The sequence below is a fragment of the Amblyomma maculatum genome, chromosome 11 (genome assembly GCF_055883805.1).
Source record: "Amblyomma maculatum isolate TAMU_Amacu chromosome 11, ASM5588380v1, whole genome shotgun sequence".
NCBI classification, from domain to species: Eukaryota; Metazoa; Arthropoda; class Arachnida; order Ixodida; family Ixodidae; genus Amblyomma; species Amblyomma maculatum.
In genome coordinates, this window is record NC_139354.1 from 65,274,538 (window position 1) to 65,294,563 (window position 20,026).

Genomic DNA, 20,026 nt, shown 5'->3' on the forward strand with positions numbered 1-20,026 from the left:
ATACTAAACGATTGTTGGAGCTGTTTTGGAGAAAAAGGCGGCTGAGATGCGCGTTTTTCGCTGGAACGTAGTAGCAGCAAAATGTTATATAATTACAAATAAAACAAAGATGAAGGAAAAGATTTTGCGAGCTGCTGCCTGAAAGCACGAGATCCGCGGCAGCTGAAACAGTGAGCGAGTGGACAGTATAGGAAATAAAAGAGAGGAGTGTTAGGGAGAGAGCACATGGTAGGGATTCTGATAAAATAATAATAATATCTCTACACGAGCGTGACCCCCACCAGCGATTGTCTTAGTATGTATGTATGTCACCCGTAATAATTAGGGGGTATTATTAACGATGCGCCCTTAACGGTGCGCACACTCCCAGACACCCTTTGAGTGAGTGGGGGTAGCTGCTCCGGTCGCAAAGGAGATGCCCTCGACCTGCGTGGCAAACTCAGCCGGAATCCAACTACCTTGTAGTGACAGAAGGGGGTGGTCGTTTGGTGCCCAGCGGTCGCCGGTTCAAACCAGAGAAAGGATCGGAGTCAGAAGTAACAAACAAAACACAATTTATGCACAGCAAGAGACGATACAAAGGAACACACAAGATCACTTGAAATGCTCCCACCTTCATCCCTTCCCTTACGGCGCGGTTCAGGTGTCCACAGAGCAAGTGTGACAGATACTGCGCCTTTCCCTTCCTATGAACCAACCAACCAACCAATTGTTGCAGTCCGACGCCTCAAGAGTCACGATGTGGCCGCCATACGAGACGAGCGCCGCTCCCTTGAAAGTCCGTGGGCTTGCCAGCAGCGGGTGATCCCCGGGAGTCCAGCCGAAGCACAGGCGAGCACGTCACAAAACACTGACGAACTGACTGACTGACTCACAAACGGCGCGGTCGCTTTAAATAGGGCGCGCCGCGTCTGTTTGTTAACTCGTGCCAAAGCTAGCGTGCACACACACTTAACTTCGCTGGTTATAGCTCCCTCTTCTCCTCCCGTCGAGCCGCGCGTCGTCATTGGCTAGGTCCCATAGAAGATGCTGGAATTTTCTGGCTGATTCCAGTCCGATGAACCACCGTACTCCCCGGGCAATGGGAAAGAGGGTGACGGCAACGCGTACAAATCTACGCGCTCTCCCGCGCGGGGAAGGGGGCTTTTCTCTACATGCTTTCCACGTAACGCAAGCGCGGGCCTCGCGCCGTACCGGCTTGATGAAAATGTGCGCCGATTTCGTGACACTGCCCCTCCCTTAAAGAATATTGTCCCACAATATTGACAACAACCACGAACATCGCGCGCACATGCATGCGCTCACAATTATATGGGGCAAAATGTCCACATCACACACATTGTACAAATGTCACAAACTGTAATAACACATTACAAAATTCACACATCAATGCCATGAAATTCACAAACATAGCACCACGCTGTCGTCAGATACACATAAGAATCAACAACACACAGCTCTTCAAATGCGAAGCGCACAAACCTAAACTTCCGAGCGTAACTCCAACCCGCGATCAGTGCGTGACACGCTTCTGTCCGCCAGGGATTCTACCTTCGCTCTAGGCTCTCGCATTTGAGACGCTTCTATGTTCTCCGATCGGGCTACTGAAAATTCCCTGAGGCAAGACTTATCCTCTTGCGAATCACACAACCAATGTGTGCCGATAATTGCCCCTACAACCAGTAGCGCCGACGGATACACGGGAACCTGTGCCAATGCGCACAGACCAACAAAAAGAATCACTGTAATAGTGTTCTTTCCTAGGCACCGGTATTCCTTCCGCTGAAGGTGACATATCCCAAGTAACGCCCCCATAAGTAGGACGAACCCTTGGGCTACCTGCATCAACGACGGCCTAGGCATTTCTGGCTTAATTTCCTGAGTCGTCTCTTTCTTTTCGATTTCCGCCTGAGAGGCTTCCTTTTGTTTCTTCATGTCTCGAGGCTTTTCTTCCGGCTTCTCACGGCCTTGCTTTCCTCGCCTTGCCTTTTTCTTTTTAGATTCCTTGCAGCGCACAGGCGCGGGACTTTGATCAGGATCCTCGGGAAATGTAGCGCTCTTGATATTTCCCAACACCAAATCGTAGATAGGGCGTTCCATGCACAGGGCTGTCAGTTTTCCAGAATAGTATGGCGTCTGCACTTCTAATTTTGCCTCAGGGAGTAATTGGATTGAGCCGTCAATTAGCCTCACAGGGCATCTCGCCAGTTAGATCATTCTCATGAATCAAACTGCGTCTAACGATTACGGCACTGCTACCTGTATCTCGTAGCACAGAAACTGATTTTCCTTTTATCTTTCCCCTCGAAACCGGCATCCGATTCACCGCAGATCCAGGTTGTGCATGTACTACAGCGTTCACCACCCAGATTTTCTTGTCCTTCCGATTAACCACTTTCTCTGCTTCCTCCTCCTCTAGGCCGTGCACCACGCGGACTTTCCTGCCGTTCTTCAGCTCAACAAAGCCATCGGCATCTTCTTCCTCCATGGCGATATTCCGACTCTGACGGAGTCCTCGCGCATGCCGCCTGCGGTGCTGCCTTGTCAGCGTCGGGACACGACATTGCTTTGTGGCCCTTCTGTCCGCATTTCCAACACGAGGATGGATTGTTGGTTGCCAGTTTGCGGCAGTTAGGTGCATAATGGCCTAGTTGTCCGCAGAGATAGCACCTCGGGGGTGACTTTACGCTATGTTTTGTCTGCCGAAATTCGGGCTTTTGAGGGGTTTCAGAACTTACAATTTTGCTCAAATTTTCGCCTCCCTGGGCTTCCAAATACTGGTCTGCAAGTTCCATCATTTCTTCCAGGTTATTCGCTTTTCTTTCTTTTAAATAAAGCGACAGACCAGGGTGACAGCTGCCCAGGAATTGCTCCTTAATTAGGAGTTCGCGAAGTGCGCCGTACTCTAGTTTAATTTTTGAGAGTTCAGTCCAGCGGTCGAAATAATGACTCAGTCGCGCAACATACTGTGTTGCCGTTTCACCGTCCATAGGTTTTCTAGTCCTGAACTACTCACGAAACCCATCCGTCGTAAATCTAAACCTTTTAAGTAATGCAGCTTTCACTTTGTTATAGCTGCCTGCATCCTCAGGAGGAAGTCTTCCAAACACACTTAATGCTTCGCCGCTAAGGCAAGTGCTCAAGATGGTAGCACATTCACTGTCTGTCCAATTTGCATTTATGGCGATCCTTTCAAAACGCAAGTGGAACGCGTCGAGATCGTCTCTTCTTTCGTCGTACTTCGGGATCAATTTACTTGCGTCTATCCGCAAGCTGCTATGTCCTTCACTGGAGCTATGCACTTCAGTTAAACCGTTGTTGTTCCCTGAGTTTTGAAGCTGAAGTTTCATAGTAAGTAATTCCTTTTCTCGCTGAAATTCCTCTTCACGCTCCTTTCTAGCCTTCTCTCTTTCTTCCTCGGCTTCCTTTCGAGCCCTCTCTCGTTCTTTTTCTGCTCTCTCTCGTTCCTTTTCTTCTCTCTCTCTTTCTTCTTTTTCTCTCTGGCTAACCCATTTGCGCAGTTCGGCACCGGACAACCCCAGCTGGGTGCCAGTCTCCACCAACTCTTTCAGATTCATATCTGAAGCGCGAACCGTCTGGGTGTAGCCTAAACTCTGCTTAGCGAACTTCGCCTAAACGCTTCCGCGCGGCACTACCTCTCGCTATCGCTCTGCTCCTACACAGTTTACGACCTCTTCGGAAACTCTTCCGACTCGTTCACTGTCCTCTGAGCTTGAGTGCACCAAACGTCCTGTCGCGTACGCCAGAATAATTGTCACCCGTAATAATTAGGGGGTATTATTAACGATGCGCCCTTAACGGTGCGCAGACTCCCAGACACCCTTTGAGTGAGTGGGGGTAGCTGTTCCGGTCGCAAAGGAGATGCCCTCGACCTGCGTGGCAAACTCAGCCGGAATCCAACTACCTTGTAGTGACAGAAGGGGGTGGTCGTTTGGTGCCCAGCGGTCGCCGGTTCAAACCAGAGACAGGATCGGAGTCGGAAGTAACAAACAAAGCACAATTTATGCACAGCAAGAGACGATACAAAGGAACACACAAGATCACTTGAAATGCACAGACGAGAGGTTCACAGAATAACAAACGCTAAGCATACAATTACACAGGTATTCAATAACATAGAGGCTTTACAACAGATGAAACACGAGAGAGTTACATAAACAAACACCAAATTGTTCACCGGGCACTGTTGCAGTCCGACGCCTCAAGAGTCACGATGTGGCCGCCATACGAGACGAGCGCCGCTCCCTTGAAAGTCCGTGGGCTTGCCAGCAGCGGGTGATCCCCGGGAGTCCAGCCGAAGCACAGGCGAGCACGTCACAAAACACTGACGAACTGACTGACTGACTCACAAGCGGCGCGGTCGCTTTAAATAGGGCGCGCCGCGTCTGCTTGTTAACTCATGCCAAAGCTAGCGTGCACACACACATAGCTTCGCTGGTTATAGGCAACCTGCAATGGAGTTTGCTGAGACATATGGCGCCACCTGGCGGCCGACGGGAGCTAATACTGAGTCGGCGCAGAAGCTGACGCCGTATATGTTGCGGCCGCTGTGTTCCTTCTGCGTTCGCGTTTTGTTATCCCAGTGAGTGTGATTTACTCATTTAGTGACTTCAGTGGTCTCGTGCGATGCTTCGACTACTACGGATGTGAACAAGAATAAAAATAAGCGCAAGGGCGGCGAGAAAGACTACCACAATCACGAAGGAGACCTAAGCGTACCGCTTGCTGGGAGAATGATGAGAGAAGGAGATATTGGCTGCGAGAGAGTAATGTAACTGAAATTTGTTTTGTTATGGGGCCATTGGCGTACAGACGCCAAGAAGCTAAAATAAGACGATTGCCCGTGAGCGGAGGAAACGGTATAAACTTCTGACTCGGGGAGTCGCACGCTGGTTGGGGCACACTACTCAGTACGTGCTGTAAAATTTGGCGTGTACTGGTATATGCTGTGCAAGATCGAGTGGCATACGTCCAGAAAATCAACAAAGCCGTGCAGCCGCAGCATCGTATTCCAGCCGCATTTCAACGGAGGCGAAATAATAAAAAAAAAAAATGTTCGTGGATCTGTGAACCGGATTTCTAATGCGGTGTCTATTCGGAACCACAAAGCCAAAATATCTTCAAAACTTCCAATTACAGATTTCAATAAGCATATTTATCTGTAAATTAGTTCTTAAGGTGCTGAAAAAGTTGAAGTGGCGGAGTGTATAGAGGCCCGTGATACTGGACGCTGAGAATGGAACTTCGTTCTATTGTTCCGCGCCAAATATTTCTTTCACCGACTGCTCAAGCTACTCAAGAGTCTCTTGTCTCAGACGATAGAATATTTCATCATTAGTAACAACAGTAAAAAATTCTAACTCTTAACGACCTCCGTTACGAAAGCTTTGCCGTTGAGTGCCAGCATTTCCCGCCGGCTTTCCCCAAGCTTGAGGTACGGAGATACAAAATGCATGCCAGTTATTGTTGTTGTTAAGGGCTTTATTTTTCCAACGGTGTAGGAGGCCCCCTACTCCCCGCCCCCGGCACGCACAGTTATCGTTGATGACGCACGCTACAACCGCACAGTGCTTGCAATCGCCACGACATCCGTAGCGGGTACCGCACCATGCCTCCTGTAACTCCCGCAGCACTGTCGAAAGGTGCACCACGAACAAAAGTGTTCGTCATGGTACTAAACTTTAAAGCAAAACCGCGAGGAAATTATTATGCTGCTGTAATCAAACAGCAAGAACAAAAAAAAAAAAAGAAGAAACGGCGATCAATCTCTTCTCAGGTTCTCTCTGCACTTTCAATGTTTGGGTATGAGGTGTGAACGCAATAGGTGAATGAAAAGCTACGTTTACAACATTTTTCATTCATTTAATTATTTCTTAATTCATCATCACATATCCGACTAATGCCCTGAGAGAATAAATTTCGTTAAAAAAAATTCCGTCTACTCACGCGACATTCAAAGCTGTGCGCGCGGGTGTTCCGTCGCGAGCGGCGCGCACTTCGCGGTGACGTCGACACCGTTCACGTTTTAAACATGAGCATTCTCCAACAGGCGGTGTCCTTTCGTCAGTATTGGTTTTCGGAAGTAGCTCTCAAGACATTCGATTGCCTTAAAACTGCAGAAAATGAGAGCCGAGATGCTTCTAGCCGTACAACGCGAACGCAACCCGACCGCGCCAGCCTACTCAGATTACTCGGCGCCGCCGTTGGCGGCGCTGAACGCTGCGCTCCACTAGCGCCGCCTGGCCACTGCAGGTTGCCTATAGCTCCCTCTTCTCCTCCCGTCGAGCCGCGCGTCGTTATTGGCTAGGTCCCATAGAAGATGCTGGAATTTTCTGGCTGATTCCAGGCCGATGAACCACCGTCCTCCCCGGGCAATGGGAAAGAGGGTGACGGCAACGCGTACAAAGCTACGCGCTCTCCCGCGCGGGGAAGGGGGCTTTTCTCTACATGCTTTCCACGTAACGCAAGCGCGGGCCTCGCGCCGTACAGGCTTGATGAAAATGTGCGCCGATTTCGTGACAATGTAACGCTCATCATGAGAGTAAGCCCCAAGAAAGCGGCATCGGAGTTCGCCGCCAACCTGGAGATACCAGCACTGAGAGAGGGGATGAGAAGAAAGGCAAAAGCCGCGTATTCTTTGGTTCTGAACTATCCCGTATCTTACCCCACCTTTCTTCCGGTTTCCTGGCACAAAATTATTTTAGCTTCCGCCGTGCGAGGCACGTCTTTATTTTTGAGTTTATGTGCTGACATCCATGAACCTGTTTTCTCACTCTCCCAACTATTCGCCCTGCTGCGTTGATCTTACTTAGGTTTTGTATTTTTTGTTTTTTTTTTTTTCATTTTGGAGGGGGAGAGGCTGGATTGGGATTTCTAGATCAGGCTGACTCTTCCCGTGAGCTGCTTCCTCGCCGCCGCTTCACCTCCCCGCCCTCCCTATGCTTTTTGGATATATGTGTATGTGTGGCTCAGCCGTTGAGAAACTCAGTGGGGTGTCGGGACCCATGCCTCTGCTTTCGCTGTTGACGCGAAATCTGGCTTGTCGCTTCCTGCTGAGCTAGCGAGATAGGGAAATGCATTTGCCCACTGAAGCCCCGAGGGCCTCCTTGGCTCCTCAAAGAGTTGGGTTGGGCACGTGCATGTTATGTCTCTGGCTAACCTCTCCGTTTGTAATTCAAAAGTTACAGTTTTCTTTGTTTTTGTTAGTGAGTGTGCCTCCGTGTCGTCAGTAATTCTTCTAGAGGTTCAAGGTCGCTCTACTCAACTCAGCTTTGTAGTTCACGGACACGAAAGGCACTCTGAGACGGCGTGACAGCTCCAGCGTACCACGCAAACCCGGCCTGCCGGACACTATTTGTAACACCTTTCAATCGTATTTGTACTTTGTCAAACGTCCGGAAATTAATGTACGTAGTCTATGTGGCAGTTTGTTTTCGTTCGGCAGGAATTGAGAATGATAAAAAGCTGAGAATGGCTTTTAATAACAACTCTTTGTGAAATGTCTGGCTTGCCGTCAAGCGCAAAGCAGCGCTGATTGGTATGGGATGAATTTCATCTTACTTGTTCGGTAATATTGATCTTCCATAGTTTGACCACTTTTACCATGCCGTCTGCCATAGGTCGCGTAAAGAAACATATTAGTCATATACCTTTTCTTCACAAGAAATGGCAACGGCTTTCTCTTCCAATGTAGCAAGTCATTACCGTCTAGTTCACAGCCAATTGAGAAAATTTCGCCGCATTTGGCTGCAATGTGGCGAAATATGTCAAACTTGTTAGATTCTCGTCAATCCTTTCGCTCGAGCCGCTAAAACCACTCGAAATACTATTGCGATATAGCGCCAGAAATGGCGAATGGGAAATAGTCTTAAGGAATTGTGCGGCGCTTTCATATGGTTTTTTTTTGCATGCGGAATTTTCTGCGCACATCAGTTTCTTCAGGTGCGCAATTTTTATTTACTGGTAATTCTGCCGATAGTTTTGTTACTATCTTTTCCTATGGTACATCATGCGCAGAGACGTAGGTATACTGCTTAGTTTCATTTGTTATTTAGAGAAAAACGCTCCTCTGAAATTAAAGCGCTCAGGATTTGTGGAAACCTGTGCTAGCGGGCTTACAATGTAACTGCACAAAATGCGCGATGAAGCTAAGGAATGGAATGTCCATGTGTAGTAAAATGTTCTGACATTTGGTTTTGAACAAGTTTACGTTAGCGTGTGACAAGGTGCATTGAGATCTGAAATCAGAATGATTAGGTAAGTAGTAAAGAGCTTATTTTGTTTTTGCTTACGTAGGTTTTAATTCCAAAAATGCTAAGAAATATTCACTTTTATGTCATTTCACATGTTTCGCTGCAATCTTTTCTTGTGTTCTTATGTTTGTGACAACATTATCATCATTTTCTGCAAGGGGTCATAAATATGTTCGTGATGTAAATAACTATGGAGTTAGTTATCCGCAATTTAACGGGTGGATAAAAGGTAACTGTGAAAGAATAGATACCAGATGTGAAAGAGCAGAGGCCCTATAACAATTCAGTAGATCTGTTGTCAAGGCTGTGTAGGAAATTGAACTGCATCTCCCAGCGGCCTAGAATGTCACTTCGCTGATATAAAATACAGACTACGAAACTAGCGCAACAGTCTACATTATTGATAGTCACCTGGACTTCATTGCATTGGCTCAACGCATCCTTTTAAAAGGTGCTATTGGTCGCTTTTAAAATTTATAATTGATTGTGGCACGATGCTTAATTCCCATATGGTAGTATGTGCAATGACATATATGCTGTTAATTTTTTGCTTTCTATGCTTGTCTGATCTATCAACTCGATGTCTCCTTGCTGCATTAAGGGCTGTGTTATGATTTTTTTTGTTTTTTTTAGACAATACCAGCGTCGAATCAGGAATGGCAGTTTGTGATTCCTCGAATTTCATCCGCAAATGGTTGCCGGCTTAGGTACATCGAGTAGGCGGGAGGAAGAAGCAGCTAACTAAGCCAGTCCACCCTCTTCAGCAAGGCACTGTTCCCATCCCAGCAGTACCTCTGAACACCTGGGTGCCTCCTAGGAGTGTAGCCGCCATTACCTAGACAACCCAGACACCCTTACAAGCACTGTTACTCTGTTCATTTTATACGTATCCACGGGTCGCTAACCAATATTAAGGTACTTTAAAACGTAGCTAGCAGAGTAAGTGGTACAAGATGGACATCTTTGTTGAATGAATATTCATCGAGTATTGAAAGGGCTGTTTCCTTGCGACCGAGTAGCCAGAACTCAAACCCTTCAATCGTCTGGGTATTCTACCAGCAGGCACTTAAGGCATGTGTCAGAGTCAAATAAATATTTTGTTTCCGTATCCCTTTGTTGTCTCCTTTTTTGAATACATTCTGGTTGCTTACAAGTAAAAGCTTCGTTCAACAATTTGACACAGACATTTATTTGTTACACGCTTAGATAGGAAAATAAGGTCCGATAACCATGCAGATTAAGCTGCTGCAAGGCTCGAGAATGCCTATCCAATGCGCAGGCTTACTCTGGGGTATGAATGGAAAAGGCGGTGATGAGCCCATGTAGGGAAACCCACTGGTTTAGCACCCTTGCAAATGTCACTGGGTAAGGCAAGCTGTGGGAAAGCTAGAAATAAAGCTAGAAATAATGGGAAAGATAGAAATAAAGTTATACTGGTAGTGCCGAACTGGTTGCACGATAGACCAATATTGGGATGAACGATGGTACAGCAATGTTCTATGCTGTGGACTCCCTGATAGAGCTGTACACGGGCTCGGGTCGGCCCGAAAGCCCGTACCCGGCCCGCGGGCCGGGCTCGGGCCACTCGAAAGCCCTATAACTCAAGGTCGGGCCGAGCCCGGGTTAATGTATATTTTTTTCAGGCGGGCGGGGCCAGGCCAGATATTCTGATCGCGAACATACGCAACCTTTCTGAAAACACTAATACGGCCATAGTGTGAAAAGCGTCCAGAATGCTCAGTAATTTCCTGCGTCTTTCAACGCGAGAGCTTCTGAGTTCTTTCCCGACGTTGATCCACTTTACCTCTCCGCCTTTTCGCCGCGAACGGATCTTTGGTAGGTGGCAGTGACCCAGCAGAGGGGCCGCTTTGGTAACACCAGCGCGGATGTCAAAGCGAAATGGTAGCAAGGCGAGCTCACCAAGATATTGGCCACAAAATCAACGTTTTGCTTTGATTTAGAGCTAGCGCACTCTGTCTTTCCAGCCACAAGTTGTAGCACCGAAACTTCGACGCTACCGGGTTCATTACCCAGCAGCGCCGCCAATGCCTCAATTCAGTGCATAACTTATTGTGTTTGCAAAATATCTTAATTCTACATATTGTGAGCGCAGCGCGTGAACTTTCACCTCTTTCATCTGTATAGATCATCATCATCATCATCGCTGAGTGCTGCTCGGAGCGTCGCGCGCTGTGTGCCAGCTGGTTCTGGAAACGAAGAGACGTTTGTGCAAGTGCTCTCCCACAAATGGCGGAGGGAGGTGCGATTCGTATACCCCACTTCTCGCTTTAGACTCACCTACCGTTCTCCCTGGAGCTCCGTTCAGGCCTTCGCTTGCGTCAACGGCCCTGTGCTATGGATGAGGGCAACGGTGTTCGCTCACCCCCGGCGTCTCCTGCTCCAACTGCGGCTGCCCCTGCCTGGACAGTCACCAGCCGCCAGCGCGATCCCCAAATCTTTGCTGGCCTTCGCGGTGAAGATGTCGATGACTGGCTGGACAACTACAGCAGGGTCAGTACATTTAACCACTGGGATGACGCTCATAAACTGCTCAACGTCGTCTTCTACTTGGCTGATGTCGCCAAAACCTGGTTCCTCAATCATGAGGAGGACATCGCTGACTGGCCTACATTCACGGACCAGCTAAAGAAAAATTTCGGCTCTCCGGCTGGTCGCTCAGAGCAGGCAAAGAAAAAACTTGAAGCTCGTCTTCAGCAGCCCGGCGAGTCCTATACGTCATATATCGAGGACGTTCTGGCCCTTTGTCGCCGTTTCGACGCTGCTATGCCTGAATCTGAGCGTGTTCGCCACTTAATTAAGGGCATCAACACTGCTGCTTTTAATGCCTTCCTGGTTAAAAATCCGTCGTCCGTGTTTGACATCACATCCACATGTCAACGTCTGGACCAGCTACAGTCGTGCCGCCTCGTGCAAGACCCCAGTGATGGCGGCTCCCTCATAGATGGAATTTTGCGGTTCCTAATACACACCATGATCCAAGAGAAGCTCTAGGGCTTCACCAACCCCTCTGTTGTATCTCCAACTCTTCCGCCAGCAACGGTGAATTTGCGCAGCATCATAAAAGATGAACTGACGAATTTCAACTGCACTGTGGCACCTGCCCCCCCTCCCATTGCCTCCCAACCTCCCTCGCCGCCTCCCATTGCCTCCCAACATCCCTTGTCAACCTATGCCGAGATTACTTCACGTCAACCCACCCCGCCTTCTCCGACTTGTTCGGCACCCGTGTGCGGTCACGTCGCTGCCATGGCACCATATCCTACAGTGCACCGTCCTGTTACAGCCTGGCGCCCCTCCCGCTCTGTGTGCTACTATTGTGGGATACGTGGCCACATTGCCCGTGTCTGTCGCTGCCACCAGCAAGACAAGCAACGGGGTTATGTTCCCTTTGAACGTGCCCGCGTGTGCCAGCCTGATGGTTCTACACTGCCCTACTCAGACTTTTACCGGCGTTCTTCCTCTCCTCCGAATTCCCCCGATGTTTCATGGCCCTCGCGTCCTTCCCGACGCCGATCCCCTTCGCCTTTTCGCCGCACGTCACCGCATCGTCCTGCCTCGCAACCCTTCCAACCTATAACGGAAAACTAACCGAAGCAGTTTTTGGAGGGAAAGCTGCGTCGAGTTCGAAATCTACAATTCCTCCTGGGCGACCGTTGAATATCTTAGTAGTGACTGTTGAAGGATTGTACGTTGAGGCCCTCATCGACACTGGCACCGCTTATTCCGTCATGCATTTCTCTCTGTGTTCTCATCTACGCAAAGTTCTAACGCTATACATCGGTCCGCCACTTCGTGGAGCTAGTGAAACTCTTATGAAACCCACCGGCCAATGCACAGCACGTGTCCTCATCGATAACCAGCGGCATCATATTGAATTTATTGTGCTCCCCAAGTACGTTCATCTCATGATCTTGGGGTGGGATTTTTTATCGTCGGCGTCCGCCCTCATCTCTTGCCGTGAGCGCCTTATTCATCTTGCGGACCCCGAAATATTACTGACTTCTGGTTGTTCACCACCACACGTGTTCGCAGCAGTTGATTTCGTTTTGCCCCCAGGACGCGAGCAGCTGATCATCGTGGCATGTGACTACCCTCTCGATGGCGAGGCCTTCGTTATGCCCGCTCCTCGGTGGACCTCCGACGGCCTAGCTCTTGCCTCGTGCCTCACCTCCTTCACCCGTGGTTGCGCGGTGGTTGCGGCCCTCAATACAACTCTCCAGCCGTTCTTACTCCCCATGCCCAGAAGAGCCACAGTTGGGTTTATTTTTGACTGCGATCCCGTTCCCCTCAACACACTTTCCAGCACACCACCACCTGCTGCCAAGCCTCCATTTCCGACATCCTCTGCGCTCGCAGCTGCCATCAGCCCTGACCTTACATCCGAGCAGTCCACAGCTCTGCTAGACGACCCGTTGCGGCACCGAGAGTCTTTTGATGTGTGCGCCTCAGCGTTGGGGAAGACCTCCGTCACCTTTCATCGCATAGAGACGGACGGCTTTGCTATTGTTCGACGACGGCCATATCGTGTTTCAGCAGCAGAACGCAAAGTCATTGTGGAGCAAGTTGCTGACATGCTTGCTGGAAATGTCATCTGACTATCCACTAGCCCTTGGTCCTCACCTGTGGTTCTCGTTCAAAAAAAAGATGGCTCAGTTCGCTTCTGCGTGGATTACCGGGCACTTAACAAGATCACGCGCTAGGATGTTTACCCTTTGCCTCGTATTGATGACGCATTAGACTGTCTCCAAGGCGCCGAGTATTTCTCCAGTCTCGACCTCCGCTCGGGATACTGGCAAATTCTTATGCATGATGCAGACAAGGACAAGACTGCCTTTTGTACCCCCGACGGTCTCTACGAATTTAACGTGATGCTTTCGGACTCTGCAATGCGCCGGCCACCTTTGAGCGCATGATTGATACCGTGCTTCGAGGCATGAAATGGAAAACATGCCTATGTTATCTCGACGACATCATTGTCTTCTCGTCAAACTTCGCTCAGCACTTTCAGCGTCTCACTGAAGTGCTCACGTCCCTTGCTCATGCGGGGCTTCAGCTGAATACCTAAAAATGCCACTTTGCCAGTAAGACCATCAAAGTACTCGGCCATGTCGTCACTAAGGCAGGAATCCAGCTTGATCCCCAGAAATTGCGGCTGTCGTTAATTTTCCTCGGCCCCAACGCCAGAAAGTTCTTCGCAGCTTCCTTGGCTTAGCCTCCTACTTCCGCCGTTTTATTCTTTTTTTTGCAACTTTGCAACAATTGCGGCCCCGTTACACAAGCTCGTGTCTTCCCAAGTGTTTCACACCTGGTCCACTGAATGTGAAGACGCCTTCAAAGCTCTCAAGCAGGCACTCACTTCCACTCCTGTGCTTCTCCATTTTGACGCTGACGCGCCCACCATACTTCACACAGACGCCAGTGGCCACGGTATTGGCGCGGTTCTCTTGCAACGCAACGCAGTGTCTGAAGAGCACGTCGTCGCATATGCCAGTCGTACGCTTACTGCAGCTGGGCGTAACTATACTATTACCGAGCAAGAGTGCCTCGCCGTTGTTTGGTCGGTTCAAAAATTTCGACCTTTTTTGTATGGCCGCCACTTCACCATTGTCACAGACCATCACGCACTCTGTTGGCTGTCATCGCTGAAGAACTTATCGGGTCGACTGGGTCGCTGGGTACTACGTCTTCAAGAATACACCTTCACCATCACCTATAAATCTGGGCGAAAACACCTCGACGCTGACGCTCTCTCTCGGTGCCCATTGATACCTACTGACGCGGCCCCACATACGGTCTCTTCTCCCTCCTGACATCCGGGAAAGCCTTCAGCTGGCCACCTGAATGTTGCACCCATCGCTATAGCTCCACTCGAGAACAATGATGATTTCTCGTCCCTGCAGCTGACTGACCCTTACTGCCGCACAATCATCGCTCGCCTCCGTGGAGAATCAGTTGTCCCAAACAGTCGCTTGCGCCGTCAGCTTCGTCGGTTCCAATTTCACCATGGAACACTTTACCGCGACGTTTATCGCTCTACGGGTCAAAGCTGGGTACCCGTTGCCCCTCACTCCCTTCGTTTTAAAATTATGGAGGCTTACCACGACGACCCCACTGCTGAACATTTAAGCCACTTTAAAACTTACGACCGTATCAAGAGCCGCTACTTCTGGCCTGGGCTTTCTGCCAGCGTCGCCAAATACATTTCATCATGTCCGTCTTGCCAGCATCGCAAGTATTCAACATCCCCTCCTGTTGGCCTACTGCAACCTCTACCTTGCCCATCTGTGCCTTTTGACATGGTCGCCATTGACTTGTTTGGTCCTCTCTCTTTGACGTCAGACGGCAACCGTTTTGTTGTCACTGCCATCGACCATCTAACGCGGTACGCTGAGTCCGCACCTCTTCGCTCCGGTGCCGCCTCTGAAGTCGCCGATGTTTTCCTGCGTGCGATAGTTTTGCGTCATGGTGCTCCTCGTATTCTCATTAGCGACCGTGGAAAGACATTTCTTTCTCAAGTCCTTGAGGAAGTACTGCGCGCAGCCAACACTGTCCATAAGACTTCTTCTAACTACCACCCTCAGACCAACGGACTCATCGAGCGGTTTCATCGCACTTTGTTCGACATGATATCCATGTATATCGCTCCTGATCACCGGAAGTGGGACAACGTTTTACCTTTCGTCACCTACGCCTACAATTCCGCTGTTCAATGCACTACTGGTTATAGCCCTTTCTTTTTAGTTTATGGCCGTCAGCCATCGACAGTATTCGACACCACTTTCTTCTCTGCTCCCTCTACGTCTTAATCTCTGGGCGAAGAGTTTGCCACTCATATGGCCCACTGTCGCCAACTTGCCCGTTTGAACACTGAGATGCTCAACAAAAACGCAAAGCCCTGTATGATCAATGCTATCGAACTCCCTCCTTTTCCCTAGATGATGAAGTTCTCCTGTGGACACCAGTCCGCATTCCTGGCCTGTGTGAGAAGTTCCTCCATCGTTACTTGGCCCTTATACAGTACACCAACAAACGTCTCCGGTGAACTATCGCGTTATTCCCTCGCACACCGTCGCAGATCGACGTCGTCGCTCCGAAGAGATCGTCCACGTCTCGCGCATGAAGCCTTATGCCCGTCGTCCCTCATCCCTGTAATCAGCGACCAGGGTGGCCGCTCTCTTGTCGGGGGGGGGGGGGGATTTGTGCGAGCGCAGCGCGTGAACTTTCACCTCTTTCATCTGTATAGATCATCAACATCATCGCTGACTGCTGCTCGAGCGTCGCGAGCTGTGTGCCAGCTGGTTCTGGAAAAGAATAGACGTTTGTGCAAGTGCTGTCCCACAATATGTGCGATACGTTTATATATTCAAAAAAATTGTCATTTAAAACGTGAGAGCACAGCATTTCAAGACCTTGGTGAAACATATCATCCTAATTTTTTCTTTTTCATCTCTTCGACTGCAATTATATTATGACGGGCCGGGCCTAGCCGAGCCTCAAATCTGAGCGCCGGGTCAGGCCGGGGCGGCCTGACTCAGTGACTTTCGTAGTCGGGCCAGGCCGGGCTCGGGTCAGCAGCGACGGGCCCGGACTGGGCTTGGGCTCAAAATTTCGGCCCGTGCACACCTCTACTCCCTGAAAGTCAATGTGGTTCCGTTATTGATGCCAATGTTTTCCAACATTGGACCATCGGCGGTCCGATGGTGCTGTGCTGCTCAGAATGCAGTAAAGCCCTGTTGAGAAAAGCCGGGGGGGGGGGGGGGGGAGCACATTAAATCGCTGCGGATTATCAGTCACCAGTAGCCGGGAACGAAATATGACGTGTCCGCATGCTCCCCACTTGGTACCTTGTAGGGTTCGTTAAAGCAGTATAATGTGAATGGATGGTCGGTATGGGCAGTCCTGCCGCAGTCGATAGCAAGAGGTGTATTTCATGAACACCGGCAGGCTCTTCTTGAGTATTACCATAAATTCATTAAGCGAACACGTGGCGGATCGGGCGTGTTGCCGCCTCTTGCGTTTCGCACTACTTCCTTGTGAATGTCAAAGTAAACTGCGAACGTTTTCTCAACACTAACACCAGAACTCGGTAGCTGAGTACAGAAGAAATGATAGAAAATAAATTATCTTTGAAGCACGCAAGCATGACGACGAAATGCAATGGGTGGCTTGTGAGTTGTCTGCATTCTTCAGTGGACGTATTTGTGTGGTTTCAGATTATGATGTTACAGTTTTAGTCACGAGCGTTTCAGAGCGTGTCAAGCGACGATCAGATTCAAAGAGAGAACGTCGTCAATCATTGCGGTGGTTTAGGTTTTAAAGGCGCAGGTTTATCTACTACCAGTATGGCACGAAAATGTTCTCTGCGTAGACAAAAGGTCACCAATCGTACGGTAGAGCAAAGTTGACGTCAGTGTCTATCGCACTGCTTTATTTCGAAGTTCAGTTGATAGAAAATGTTTCTGGCGAATATCGAAGCTGGAGATAGAAAACGAACGACAGTTGAAGGTGTTTGTCCGAAGCAAGGAATACATTATTCTGCTTAGCATTTGCTTTTAAATTTTATGTCAGAAGTGTTTGTGAGGGAGTAAGGTAACGTATGCGCTATTTTACATATGCAATCACAGAGAGCAGTCCACATTCATCAGAGAAAAATCAGCGCTGCGACTTTATCGAAGCCAAGTAAATCAATCTTTCCTTATTAAACGCTAATACGTAATTTTAAAAGTAAAAACTAAATATTAAAATACTTGGTAGTTAAAAGGGCTTCCAACTGTTCGAAGTGCTTTCAAAGATAGTGAAAACTATTTATAGTGCGTTTAGGTTTTAAGTGGTGGGATATTAATTTAGCAGGAGGATGGCAGTTGTCGCGTTCATTGGACACTGTACGACCCTACTTCTGATATGTAGCAGAACTAGCTGTAAGTATTAGCTCACAGTGTTAATCATGAGCATGAAAAGCTGTAAACATTTTATGCTAATACTGCGAAAAGTAACTTTTAAAAATAAAAGACAAAATTTATAAATTAATTTGTAAAATATCATGTGACTATATCAGAATGTTGAATACATTCCAATCTACTTACGAATTTGTAGCAGCAGCTTTAGAAAGACAAGGTCACATTAATGTGGTATTCATAGATTTCAAAATCGATGTGGTATTCGATTGCGTCTGACGGTAAAAACTATCGACAAATATTGAAAAAGATTCACTACTTGCATAGATTTCTGCATATTTGTCATTACTCTGACAGAGTGTGTTCACGGATAGTGTGCGTTCTCCCTCGACACCGGTTCAGCGGAGCATTCCACAGGGCTTCATTTTCGGGCTGCTTTGTTTTTAACCTTCGAAAATTAATTAATAAAGCAAATGAGCACAAGAATCACATTATTTGCAGATCAATGCACATTATACTGTAAAAAAATGCAGCCTAAATGACCACGCATCTAAGGAATCGTTTTTCGTCAAAGTAGAAGCGTGGTGTTTCACATCACAAGTGACTTTTAATGTAACGAAAGCGAAAAAAAAAAATCACGCGAGAACGGCACGCTTTCAAAATTACTTACAGCATCAGTGGAAATAATACATCAACAGTTAGCAACTACAAATTCTTGGACCTCAGAAGAAACGAACAAGCTTTGGCGCACGCAGTCTCGGGGACGACGTTGTGCTGATGTAGTGAACAATGACGACGCTGAAGCTAGGTTCGGTTCCCCCTTTTTGCGTTTGTCTGAGCCTCTCCTTTCTGCACCTGATTACCGACACCTCAGATGGCCTTGGCGTGGCCGCATGTGTTTCAAGGCTATGCGAAGTGTCTATGACTCTCTTGCGCTGCAGATTAGCGAACCTAAATATGTATTTATGTTGTTTGGGGCTATCCGCTACTAACTTTTGTTAGTCCTGCAAAGAAATTGAATCCATAGAACACATTTTCTCTTGTGCCGGAGGTTCGCATCTCTCCGCAAAATTTCCTTACCAATTCCCCTTTCGAGATTAGGCCTCCCACTAACCATCCCAGTTCTCCTCTCCTTCGGGGCAAGCGTCAAGGGATATGCCTTAAAACGAGCGAGCGATTCTATTCATGATTACATAATTTCAACAGGTAGATTTCTATGCTAGGTACGATTTCATTACCTTTTGTTTTCCTTTTTATTTTTTCCAAATTCTAGTTAAACGTCTCTATTTATCTGAATACTCAAGTCCTTGAACACACACACACACACACACACACACACACACACACACACACACACACACACACACACACACACACACACACACACACACACACACACACACACACACACACACACACACACACACACACACACACACACACACACACACACACACACACACACACACACACACACACACACACACACACACACACACACACACACACACACACACACACACACACACACACACACACACACACACACACACACACACACACACACACACACATATATATATATATATACAATCTACAATGCACTCTGGCCAGTCCCCCGCCGTGGGTACGTGCCATTTTGTCTGAGGTTGTCATCATCATCGTGTGACGGCGAGCTGTTAAGGCTACGCTTTATGTGTGTCCCGCAACGTTATGACGAAGGTGCTTGATACGACAGCGATACCACAATCTGCATTTCCGCAGTGGCCGACAGCTTGCTTGCTGCTACCACTATGCAGTCCGATGCAACCCTTTCTATAGCAGCATAGCCGGCGCCCACTGTCGTCAGAGTGCAGCCTCTCCGTCGGAGAAACTTTGGCGGCACCGGTGATGTCTGTATCGAAGACTGGCTCTCCGTGGATGAGCGCGTCAGTAGGCGTAACCTATGGCAAACAACCCTGGTGCTTGCGAAGGTCGTTTTCTGCCTGACGGGTACGGCGAGAGTAGGAATTCAGTGTCGTGAAGATCTGCCGCCTGGGGATATATGCCGAGAAAAGCTCTGGGATTTCTTTGGCAACCTGATCGGACTCGAGCTTGGCGCTAAAAAGGACCTAGCATTGCGAGCACAGTCGATGACCGAATCGAATCTGCCGTATATATATGACGCCCAAGCTCTATGTCGCAAAGTTGACAGCGCCATGTCCGAGTCTGAGAAGGTGGGCCACTTCTTAAAGAGAATCGCCCATGAAGCTTTTGATCTCTTTTTATGGAGGTTGTACGACGGTCAAATGCGTCCTCGAGTTATGTCGGCACTATACCCTCTTCGCCCGCTTGCAAAATGCAGCTGTTATTTCCTCGCGTGAGTATCTGTCAACGCTGCGGCATCCGTCTCATTCGGCAAACTTAATCTGGATCTTTAACAGACAGTTGGAGGGTGCGACTGCAATTGCCTTCATTCATAAGTATTCGGACGTATTTATAGCCTAGATCCAAGCTGTGATTCGCCAGGAACTCGTGAATTTAAGCACCCTTGCGAACGTAAGCCTAAACTATCGTGAGCTGTCCGAGCAGCCATCTTTCCAACCCGTCATTATAGTGGTGGCTGCTGCAGCTGCGCCCTTCCTGACGGGGTACCACTACCTCAACCTGGACGAATATCGGATGACCGACATGTGTAATTCAGCGGCTCGCGTGTCGACGACATTTCTCTCCCTTAACGCAGCCTCTAGGTTCAGCCAATTCATTTTCGCTACAATCAAGATCGCAGCAATGACTACGGACCACACCCGAGTTGCCTTTGTCATACGCCGTCCCATGACTTCAACTTTACGGCTCCAC

At 48.6% G+C, this 20,026-nt stretch overlaps 1 protein-coding gene across 1 annotated transcript in view; it reads left to right on the plus strand.

Annotated features, from left to right (window-relative positions):
- Positions 1 to 20,026, plus strand: part of LOC146173996 (A disintegrin and metalloproteinase with thrombospondin motifs 2-like) — a 74,406-nt gene that overhangs the window by 10,668 nt on the left and 43,712 nt on the right. The window contains exon 3 of the mRNA XM_084585317.1: positions 19,785 to 19,862. Coding sequence (XP_084441443.1) covers positions 19,785 to 19,862 — 78 coding nt within the window. The remainder of the gene's footprint in view (positions 1 to 19,784; positions 19,863 to 20,026) is intronic.